At 43.7% G+C, this 12,397-nt stretch overlaps 1 protein-coding gene across 1 annotated transcript in view; it reads left to right on the top strand.

The window, feature by feature from the left end:
* BMP2K (BMP2 inducible kinase) overlaps positions 1-12,397 on the top strand; it is a gene marked incomplete in the record, with an annotated part of 1,991,334 nt that overhangs the window by 302,654 nt on the left and 1,676,283 nt on the right. Inside the window, 1 exon segment of the mRNA XM_044061221.1 lies at positions 3,396-3,538. Coding sequence (XP_043917156.1) covers positions 3,396-3,538 — 143 coding nt within the window.

Here is a 12,397-nt window from a genome sequence, read left to right as displayed (position 1 = left end):
TTCCCACTTTTTTCCTAAGGCACAGACTATTTATGTTATGTTATTTTTGGATGGGTTTTTTCCAGGGTGTTTCCTTCCTGGTTTGGCCTTCTTTTGGGGGCTCCTGACAGTTAAGGTAAGAAAAACTGAGGAAATGGCGTCAGCCGCCTCCAGTTATACCTGACGTTCTGACATCAGTTTACAACCAACAGCAGCCGACGTCATATACCAAGGACTGTGGTATTCGGGCCGACTGAGGGCTACCATGAGCCAGATAACCCATATGTTAGGACTGCAACATTGAATACACTTGAACATCTACATTTATGGTAAGTGTACACAACTGTACTTTCTGAATTAAGAGTATATTTTTTGTGGATATCAAAAGACAGATGGTTTCAGTTGGGGGGGGGGTACTGCTTTAGAAACGCTTTTCATTTTCATCAATAGTATGGCTGAACTGGAGTCTGTAGAGTAGCAGAAAGCTGTCTGTTTCACTGTGTATCCCTCAAGGAGAAGATATTTTTTGAAGATTGTTGTGGATGTGTTTAATGGCAAACATCAAAAGGAGTGAAGTAGTACAAAATGAAATTGAGAGAGAGTTAACTTTCTCAGGCTGTGTTCTACATGAACTACAGAACGAACTGGCACCCCACCTAAGTACCATGTTCAATCATAGCCTCACCTCAGGCTATGTGCCCACTGAATGGCGCATAGCGACAGTTATCCCACTCCACAAAGGGGGAGCCACCACAGACCCCGGAAACTATCGCCCCATTAGCCTAACGAGCCTGGTCTGCAAGGCTATGGAACATATCATCATGGAACTTATAAACAATGACATTGGTAATCTCCAAACTCAGGACCCCACCCAGTTTGGGTTTGTAAAAGGCAGATCATGTCTCCTAAACCTAATAGACTTCTTTGAAGCCGTCACCAAAGCCGTAAATGAGGGTAAGATGGTTCACACATCCTATCTAGATCTTGCCAAGGCTTTTGACACCATCCCCCACTCTGGAATTATAGATAAACTCACTAAACTAGGTATAAATCCCTATGTCACAAGATGGGTTGCCAACTGGCTCACTGACAGAACCCACACTGTGAAAGTAGCAGACTCCAAATCCAGCTTCAGACCAGTGACAAGTGGAGTACCACAGGGTTCAGTCCTGGGTCCCCTCCTGTTTGGTGTCTACTTCTCTGAAGTACAGGCCAACACAGAAGGTCTTTGGCTAATGAAGTTCGCAGATGACTGCAAACTAGGAGCCATAATCAAAACTCCAAAAGATGTGGACATCTTACAAAAGGGCCTTGCTGAGACAGATGCCTGGTGTCAAAGCCATGGCCTGAAGCTCAATGCCAAAAAGTGCATTGTCATTCCCTTTGGTAAAAACTCAGTACCCATGAACTACCACATAGGTGGTAGTCTACTTAACACTGAAAGTGTGATAAGAGACCTTGGGACACAGGTGGACAGTAGTCTCTCCTTTGATAATCACATCGCCACAGTAGTCAGGAAATCCTTCTATGTAGCACACCTCATCACAAAAGGTTTCTCATCCAGGAAAAAATAGGTCATTGTTCCCTCTACTCGTCACTCATTAGACCCATTACAGAGTACAATGCCCCTTTTGGTATGTACCTCACAAGACATCTACAACAACTGGAAAGGCCACAGAAATACCTCACAAAGAGGATTACCAGCCTCAAAGTGATGCCCTATGCACACCGTCTCAAAAAACTGCAGCTTTACTCTGTTGCATATCGTCTACTCAGAGGCGATCTCTGCCTAACACACAAAGCTATGTCAAACCCAGAGCTTTTAGACATGCTCCACTTAATGAAATCCCAATCCCTACAAGCTACACGCTCTAGGGACCTAAACCTCGTCACCACAATAAACAGAACATGCTGGAGGGATAGATTCCTGTCCCAGAGACTTCCCATACTCTGGAACAAACTACCTATCTATATCAAACAAAGCTCCTCATTAGCACTCTTCAAGAAAAATCTTGATGATTGGATGGGAGATAGGAAATTCACCCCGGGGATCACTTCTTTGGCTCTGCTCGACAGTGGCACAGGAAAATAATTTTCTTGGGTGACGAAAGCCAGGATACCTTTGGCTAGGCTTATATAGGCCCTAGGGCCAATAGCCTAGTACCTACCTATGAACCTATAAGTATATAGTACGACAACTCTTGGTTTCTGGAGGCTTGATTTGGTCGTCAGTCTGTTGATAATAGTTTACAGAATCTTTATGTTCTGCCTAAAACTCAAGAATGTTAAGGGTAGGGCATATTCATGTCTGAGAGCAAGAGCATTTTGGGCAAGTGTACTGCAGGATTGAGAGGCTAGTTGATTTGTGTTTAACAGGCTTTTAGTTGTTTTGCGATGTTCACATGTGAGACAGGAGCTTATTTTGGATGTTATGATATTTGCATAGTGCATTTATCTTTTCCTTGCTAAAGGCATTGATAGTAAGGAGGTTATTGCAGCTCATCTTGTCCTAAGGAGCAGTGACGCTGCCTTTATGATTAAACAAAACCGATTTGAAGAAAGGCATTGACAGAGAAGGATCAAGTTTGCCCAGTCCGTTTCAACAGTGTCTTGCCTCCATCTTGTGAAATTGCTGTGTGGCCCACATACCCCTCCATTTTTTTTTTGTAACATAGAGGAGATTCCACAAAGTCTGTTTCATTTTACTTGTATTGATGTAACACTCCTCTTCATCACTAATATGTTCAGTCACAGTGGGCCTCAACTGGTTTTCAGGGCCAGTTCCGGAAAACTGCCATACATTATCTGTGATTCTGCTTATACTGCTTTGTATGAGATTTCAGCAACAACTTTTAAAGATTATCTGCACAGCTGTTAACTTATTCTACTCTCCTAGTCAACTAATGATGCAATTGAGTAGACATGTTCTGGATAAGCTAGGTAGCTGCTGGACCTAGATTTGTGTAAACATTTCTACAGCTGACTTTTTGTTTGATCAGAAACATGACATCTAAAGCAGATAACCACCACATTTATTTTGAGATTTTGAGTATCTGATCATCTAATGTCTCGCAGGGTAACTGTTGTACATGCTAACTTGTGCTATCCTTGTTGTATTTCCCTTGAAAGTTGCAGAGGGCTTCTTGGCAACATTTTCCTTTTAAAACATAACTGTCTTTTAACTAGACAAGTATCAGCATGGACTTGTGTGGTAGCAGTCCTGAAGCTAATTCTGTGGCTAACTGCTGGGTGATTTTAGCATGGTTTATAATTCCTCTTTCCTGAAAAGAAGAAACTAGTCTGTCTTTTTGCTTCCTTCATAGTTTAGTAAAAATAAATGCTGAGCAAGTGTAATGGAGTGTTAGTAGTAATTAACATGTACATAAAACACTGACACACTCTGTGCACTTTTGCAGCTGGACAAGTGATAAACCAGATGAATCAAAGGCTACAGACTGGTTTTACTGAGCCAGAAGTCCTGCAGATATTTTGTGATACCTGTGAGGCTGTTGCTAGGCTGCACCAATGCAAAACACCAATTATTCACAGAGATCTCAAGGTATGAATTTAAACAGACGTATAAATCTTTTACATTTTTTGCATTAAATGAAAAATGTTTAGATGCTGTTTCTTTAGCTCTTGAATGTGCATTGTTAGTATATGCAGAGGTGAAGCAGCCAGACAAGCGTCAACCTCAGCAAGGGTCTTCTTTCCCTGTGGATTCTCAGTTGTCAACTACATATTCCATGTAATAAACTCTTGGTATGTTGAGAATATCTGTGGCGTGACTAGCACTATAGTATGTGAAAGCATTATTCCCTTGGATTGTTGTCTACCAAGTGGTTTATTCCCTTGGATTGTTGTCTACCAAGTGGTTTGCTTTTCTTTTGTTCTTCTTTGGGTGAGAACGAATCACAAGTATCTGTCCTCCAGACATTATTGATGGATACTTCCTTGTGCTAGCCCCTGTTACCCATTCTGCAGCCTAACAGTCATGTCTTCTCTGATGCTGGCCTACTGGCACCTTATTTAAAACTATCTGCAGTACAGATGTGCTGCTCCATGGTTGTGCAAGTGGCAGCCAATAATGCTGAACACCATAGCACTCCTTCACCATTGGCTGTCAGTGTAGTGAATGGGGTTGCCTTGCTTATTCTTGGAAGGAATCCTGCATTGGTGACTCACTCCCACCTTCCCCTACAAGCTGCTCCAGCACCAGGCTGCCATGCAGTTCTGGAGCATCTAATTGTAATTAGAGCTTTATCCCAATGCTTCACAGAGCTGCCTGTTAATTAATTTTACATTAAAATGAGAAGTCACATGTCTTTGTTACCAGTCAATCTCACCCATTCTTACTGTCTTTATTATTGTGTCAGAGAAGCAAGCCAGAGTTTCTGCAGGTATTCTTGATTAGATGATCTTCTTTGTATTTTGTTGTTGTTACACAGAGAAGTGAAATGTTGAAATTGCATAGAACTGAATATCATGAATTGACCAGAGGTATTAAAAGTTTTACTTCTATTTCAATTTTTACGTGGTGTTCCTTAAGTCTTTTTTCTCTCCTTTTTTTATGTTATACTTAATAATTTTAACATGTGCCATGAATTTATCATGTCATCATTCATTCCTATGGTTTGTCACTCCATGAATCCTCTTTCTCTAATTCTGAGTAGCGTATGCAGAGTTCTGTTATGCAGTGGAGCTTACAAAATAATGATGCCACCCAGCTGACTTTCATTTTCTTTCAGTCATTGTCACTGTCAAGTACTGCCTGTATGCAGTGACAAGGTTAAGAATAGTTCTACAGAAATGTGTGGCCCTGTCTGTCCTTCTTTGGCACAAAACTCAGTTGGCCTTGTCTAGCTACTTCAGAGGACTGAAAAGCTATTGACTACCAGTCCCAGCTTCCTCCAAATGACACTTGTTAGTGCTTTTTCTTTATTTTTTTTTTAAACAAGAAAATCTTTATTAAATTACCACTAATAATTTAGGCAGTCATACATTTATATAAATGAAAATGAACCAAGCTGACAGTTTCATTTGCAAACATTATAAATCACTTAAAATCCATCCAGTCATTGTCAGTAAAACATTACATAGCTCATTCAAATCCTGTCTTCTTTTTAAACCTCATTCCTTTTTCCAAAACATTGTTCTACATGTATTGTTCCCACAATTCCCATTTTTGCTTGTGTAATTTGCTCCTGCACTTTTCTAAAGATCCCATTTCCAGTTGTTTTATCTCTATTACTATATTCATTACTTCTAGTACAATTGGTTTAGACTTTGATTTCCATTTTCTAGTAATTGCTTTTTTGGTAGCCACCATAATTATACTCAGCAAGGCCTTACTATGTCTAGGCAGATGTTCTTCGTGTTTCACTGTTGCAGTCATTACATTTGGGTTATCTGCTTGCAGGTTGCCCTCAGTCGGCCTGATTAACAAAGTCTTGGGTCCTGCTTCGGTTGCTGTCCCTTCTTCCATGACGTCAGGTCATCAGGGGTATAAAACATGCAGCCGACGCCATTACCCCAGTCTTTCTTGCTGTGTGGTGCCTGAAGCAGAAGCAGTTCGCAAGTGCTGATCGGCAGACTCCTGAAATTTTCATTTTCGAGTTTCAGAACCGAAGTCTTCAACTAAAGCTAAGTACCCCGTTGGGGAAACTTTTTCTTGCTCCTTACCGATGTCAGTAAAAGTTAATAATTGCATTACTTGTGGAAAGCAAATGCCTCATAAAGATTTTCATTTGTACTGTATTCCTTGCCTAGGCCCTGACCATGACGTACCTTGCTGTCAGTTTTGTGCTTTATTTAATCAGCGCACTATCCGTCGGTATATTTTCGCCTCTAAATATTTTGGTTCTCGGTTTAATTATCCAGAAATGTCGGTTAGCCATCCGACTACCGGGATTCTTAACACAAAGATAAAGACAGAGACAGGCCGCCGAGGTCCAAAACTGCCGATGACGCATCTCCTAAGCCAGTCACCAGTTCGCCAATATTTAGTGAGGTGCTTTTGCAGCCCCTCATACCCACTACTTCTGATTTTCAGGCCTCTACTGAGACCCATTCGGAGTCCGGTATGCCGAGAGATGCTTCAACTATGGAACCAATGGATGTCTCTACCTTGGATGGGTCCGGAGCCACTGTGCAGGCACTGGCATCTGAGGGTATATTCAGGCCTACGTACTTGCATATTAAATTGACGCCTCCTTCATTACTTACGCCTAAATCTCGATCCATGTCTAAAAAACCGATGCCCAGGCTACATGTTCAGGCCTCAATGCGTAAAAAACAAATGATAAAAATGGTTGAAGATCTAATAACTCTAATCAGGGGTAGCCACCCCCCCCTTCTAAGAGGCCTAGGACTGAGGTTGATTATGACTCTTCTGATCAGGATTCTGTTTTTTCTGACTATTCTGATGATCTGGATTTGCCCTTACCTACTTATGAGAATTCTGATGCAGAGGACTCTATTCCCTCTGCTTCCCCTCCTGAGGATTTTTCTTTTGGGGAAACCTTACATACTCTAAGGGAGCATTTCCACTGGGAAAGCCATGATTTTTCTGATTCAAAAAAGAGGCTTGGGGATTTCCTTCTCCTACCTCAGCATAGGCCTTTAGCTGTTTCTCCTGTACTAGACATTGTTGTTGATGCTTTCTCAGAATCTAGTTTGGCCCCTGATTCCCTGCCTCCTGCTCCCAGAAAACCTGACAGATGCTACAGGATCCCTGAGTCCCACAAGTTCTTTTTCAGAAATCCTATTGCAGATCCAGAGACTATTTCACAGGGGCCCAAGGGCATTAAGGCTTCTACTGATAGAGACTCCAGGAAGCTGGATAGATGGGGTAAGAAGGTTTAAGCTTCTGCATTCTTGGCCATTAGGGCTTTAAACTGCCAGTTTCATATGTTAAAATATCAGCAACATGTTATTGGACTGCTTAAATAGAAAATGATGTTGATTCCTGACTCTGTGGAAAATAAAGAATTACAGGATTTAATGCATTCTGCCGAACAAGTTGGAAAACATACTTTGCAATGTGGTTTTGATTCATTAGAGGCCTCTTGCAGGGCTGCTGTTATTGGGTCTGTGCTCAGAAGGCATGCTTGGCTTAAGGAACAATCTTTGCCTGATCATGTTAAGGCTAAATTGTTGGATGCTCCTTTAAATCAGGACCACCTGTTTGGCAACAAGGCTGAGGAAGTTCTTAAGATGGAAGATAAAGCTAAATCTATGCAAACGGTTAAAGATTTTTTACAAGATGTCCTTCAAGGATGCATCTGCAGTCATCACATATGGGTTGTCCTGCTTCAGGCAGCCCTTCGGTCGGCCGGATTCCAAAGTCTGGGTCCGGCGTCGCCTGATGTCGCACTTTCCTCGACATCAGAGCGTCTGGGGTATAAAAGCATCAGCCGACGCCATCTTCCTCAGTCTTTCTTGCCGCATGGTGCCCGAAGCAGAAGCAGTTCGCAAGTGCCGGTCGGCCAGCTCCTGTAATTCGGCTACCGAAGACTTCAAAAAGCTAAGTACCCCGTTGGGGACTCTTTCTTGCCTCAGCCGATGTCAGATAAAGTTATTAATTGCTTAACTTGTGGGAAACAAATACCTCATAAGGATTTCCACTCTTACTGCCTCCCCTGTCTAGGCCCAGACCACGACGTCTCGGCCTGTTCAGCCTGTGCTTCCTTCAACCGACAAATGCTTAGATGTCGGTTGGAGTTTGCAGAGGATTTCTTTGGGGCTAGTTTTGCTTACAAGATGCCGTCGGAGACTCCGACTTCACATTTAGTTAATAAACGGAAGGACAAGGACCGACACACGCGGACCGCGGTTTCGGCTGAAACCACGGCCAGGCCCACCGCGAGTGTCTCGGTCTCGGCTGAAACAGAGTCCTTGGTACCTCCGATTACCGAAACCGCGCAACCGACTACCTCGGCCCCGGAGGCCCCGGCCGAGTCGGTTATTGAATTACCTACTGAAACTGGTGTCCTGGAACCTTCCGACACCATTCCTTTAGACAAATCTACTCCAGTACGTGGTGCAGCCAGGCCTCCTGCATCCATGTCTATTAAAGCATTATCTAGGGCTAAAGCTGCTAAACTCTCAAAAGCTTTGCCTCCCAAGGTTACCCCTCGGGGACCTTCCACTGGTTCACAGATTCTAAGTTTAGCAGAGGATCTTATCTCCTTAATTAGGGGCTCTCAACCTCACCCGGACAGGGCCTCGCAACCACCTCCAGACAAAAGGCCCAGGGTTGAGCCCTCTGATCCCCTCTCATCAGATGAGGCCTCTGATGGCTCTGCTCTCTGACCACCTGGAGGAGGCTTATTCGGCCTACGAGGATTCTGATGCTGAAGAGTCGATTCCCTCGGCCTTCCCTCCTGAAGAGTTTTCCTTTGGAGGGACACTACACACTATGAGAGAGCATTTTCAATGGCAGGGTCAGGAATTCTCTGATTCCAGGAAAAGATTAAGGACCTTTTTACATTTGCCTCAGCATAGACCTTTAGCTATACCTCCTGTTTTAAATGTCATTGAAGATGTGTACTCTGACTCTAGTACAGCCCCTGATTCTCTCCCTCCGGCTCCTGCCAAACCTGATAGGTACTACAGGGTCCCGGACTCACATCTTCACCTGTACAAGGCCCACTCTGCTGATCCAGAAACTATTTCCCAGGGCCCTAAAGGGGTTGCAGCTGCCACTGCTAGAAATCCTCTACCCTCTGAAAGGGAGTCCAGAGCTTTAGGGAGATGGGGTAAAAAAGTGTATACTTCTGCAACTCTTTCTATGAGGGCATTAAATTGTCAATTTCATATGATACAGTGCCAAGAGTATTTGTTAGATGAATTGCATAAGAAACTGTCTTCATCTGAACCCCTTGATCGCAAATCCCTTCAGGATCTGGTGCATAACTCCCAGCAGGTTAGTAACCATTTCTTGCAGTGTGGTTATGATGCATTGGAGGCTTCATGTAGGTCAGCTATGACAGGTGCAGTCATACGTAGGCATGCTTGGCTGAAGGAACAATCTCTGCCAGACCATGTTAAAGCTAAGCTTCTGGATGCTCCTCTGGAAAAGCAAAAATTATTTGGTTCCACGGCTCAAGAGGTCTTAAAGAAATTTGAAGAAAAGGCAAAATCTGTGCACAGTCAAAGATTTTCTGCAAGTCCAACCACCAAGATTCAGCAGAAATTGGCCTACCAAGAATTGGTCCTTTCCGGACTCAGAAAGATTTCAGAGAGGCAGGAACAGGCGGGCCAGAGGTAGAGAGCAAGCTAGAGGCTCCTACAGAGGCCGTCAATGGCAGCCTCCCAACCAGAGAGGTAGTGCAGGACCTACAACTGCTACACAAGGACAGACTCAATGACTTTGCTTTGACTCCGCCGACCAGGGCTCAATTAGAAGCACCTTTGGGCGGAAAGCTTTCTTTATTCTCAAAACATTGGCACAGCATTACAAGGGACACATGGACACTGCAAATAATAGACAAAGGATACAGGTTCCATTTCCACACACTGCCAAAAAGAAAAGGCATGCCAGACCTGCCACCAAATCAAAGGGCAGAGGCTTTGAAACAAATTTCCAACTTAATACAAATGAAGGCTATAGAAAAGGTTCCTCTTTCAGAACAAGGCCAAAGATTTTATTCCAGACTATTCCTTGTTCCAAGAAAAGAAAATCAATGGAGGCCTATTCTCGACTTGTCCGTACTGAATACTTATCTCATTGTGCCAAAATTCAAATTGCTGACTTTACAGCAACTCCTTCCCATGCTGGGCAAGGGGTCCTGGCTGGTGACTCTAGACCTCAAGGAGGCATACCTGCATGTTCCTATCAGACAAAGTTGCAGAAGACACCTCAGATTTCTTGCAGGGTCAGAGCATTATCAATTCTCGGCATTGCCCTTTGGCTTATCCACTGTGCCCAGAGTATTCACGAAATGCCTGGCTTCAGTGATTGCACACTGCAGACTTCAGGGGATTCAAATATAGCCATATCTGGACGACTGCCTTATACAAGCGGACAGCCAACAAACTTTGTTAAAGGACTTGGATTATGCCATCCACCTACTACAGGCCTTGGGATATACAGTTAACATTCACAAATCAAGACTTGTTCCATCCCAAAAAATAACTTTTCTGGGTGCGGATCTAGACACAACCACCCAAATGGCCTTTCTCACAGAAGAAAAACAAAGACAACTACCGGATTACTTCAAGAATCTGACAAGACAAACTCAGCTGACTGCAAGGAAAATCCTGCAGGCCCTGGGTTACATGGCATCTTGCATTCTTCTGATTCCACAAGCAAGGCTGCATATGAGAAAACTACAATGGTACCTAAGGAGTTCATGGATTCAGCACAGTCACAGCTTAGAAACTTTGATCCCACTCATTCCATGCCTACAAAAGGAATTTCTGTGGTGGGCTCAAGCCTGCCAGTCGAACAGGGGACTGCCCTTCAGCAAGCCAAGAGCCAGCCAAACCATTACTACGGACGCTTCAGACCAAGGTTGGGGAGCACACATGGAGGGCAGATGTATCCAAGGACTATTGGTCACAAAGGGAGCTACGCATGCACATAAACCAAAAGGAAATGCTGGCAGTGATACATGCAATCGAGGCCTTCAAACCTTTTCTGCATCAAGGCCACCTACTAATAAGGACAGAGAACACCACAGTTATGTGGTACATAAACAAGCAAGGAGGCAACCATTCCTACCCTCTTTGCAGACTGGCAATGAATCTATGGGAACTTTCCTTGAAACTCAATATACAGCTGCAGTCCCAGTTTGTGCCAGGGAAAGACAATGTACTGGCGGACAGCCTAAGCAGAAATATCTTGGATGCACACAAATGGATGCTGCACCCAGACATCTTCCTACTCATAACACAATCATGGGGAAGGCCGGACATAGATCTATTCGCCTCCCCCCACAATCATCAACTGAAGAAATTCTGCACAAGGACATACCACCCACAAGCATGGAAAGTGGACGCCCTCTCTTTCAGTTGGAGAGCTCTAACAGTGTATGCATTTCCACCTCTCCCATTAATGACCAAGGTTTTACTGAAGATCAGAACAGAGCAGCCAAAAGTGATTCTGATAGCTCCGGATTGGCCAAGACAGCACTGGTACCCACTGTTAAAGACCATGTCACATACAAAACCATGGCCTCTTCCTCTATGGCCTCTTCTACTGACACAGAACAATTTCAAAACTCTGCATTCCAACCTGAAAACCTTGCAACTAACAGCCTGGAAAATAACTTGACTCCTCCTCAGGATAAGCTATCCCAGAGAGTGAAGGATATCATTATGGAAGCTCGCCGGCCTTCCACAAGAAAGACATATTCAGCAAAATGGAAAAGATTTCACATTTGGAACACAACAAAGGGCCAAGATGCGACATGATGAACATGGCACATATCTTGGAATACTTGGCAGAAATGTTCCACAATGGTCTGTCTTACTCTTCCATTAAGATTCATGCTTCAGCAATTTCAGCCGAATACAATACTGATCCCACCTGTCTTCTCTCATCCTCTGCTAAGACAGTTTCTAAGAGGAATAAAAAACATCAATCCTCCAAGGAAACCACCTCTACCTACTTGGGATCTTAACTTCGTGTTGGAAAAACTAACACTGCCTCCCTTTGAACCAGCAGCATCTGCAGATCTACAGTTCCTGTCTTGGAAGACTGCCTTCCTTCTGGCCATAACCTCAGCAAGAAGAGTATCTGCGTTACAGGCCCTAATGGCAGTGCAGCAATTTCTTATTTTTCGTCAGGACAGAGTTTCATTGAGAACCAATCCTACATTTATGCCAAAGGTGGTATCCAGGCTATCATTGAACCAAGCTATTCACTTGCCTACCTTCTTTCCAAATCCACAAAACAAAGGGGAGAAACTTCTGCACACCCTGGACATACACAGACAGTTGCGCTACTACTTGGACAGAACTAAAAGTTACAGAAAGACTGACCAGCTCTTTGTAGCATATGCTGCTGGTGCACAAGGAAAAGCAATTTCCAAACAGACAATTTCAAAATGGATAGGGAATTGCATTCGTTTTTGTTACTCCTTTCATGGAAAAACTGTGCCAGCTAACATTAGACCTCATTCCACGAGAGCCACAGCCACCTCCACAGCCTTCCTAAGAGGGGTGGCTACCAAAGACATTTTAGAAGCTGCTACATGGAGCTCCGTGCATACATTTGCCAAGCATTACAATTTACCTTTATATTCCAGATCCAGAGCAGGCTTTGCTACGGCAGTCCTGCAGGGTATTTTAGCTACACCATCCTTTTCATAGTTCCTCCACCCCCAGATTGGCTATGGTATTCTACCCATATGTGATGACTGCAGATGCATCCTTGAAGGACATAGTACAGTTTTGTACCTACCATAAATGT

The sequence above is a fragment of the Protopterus annectens genome, chromosome 2.part0, assembly GCF_019279795.1.
Source record: "Protopterus annectens isolate FY-2018-M chromosome 2.part0, PAN1.0, whole genome shotgun sequence".
Taxonomy (NCBI): Eukaryota; Metazoa; Chordata; order Ceratodontiformes; family Protopteridae; genus Protopterus; species Protopterus annectens.
Note: the sequence above shows the minus strand (reverse complement) of the source record. Positions and strands in the feature narration are given on the sequence as shown.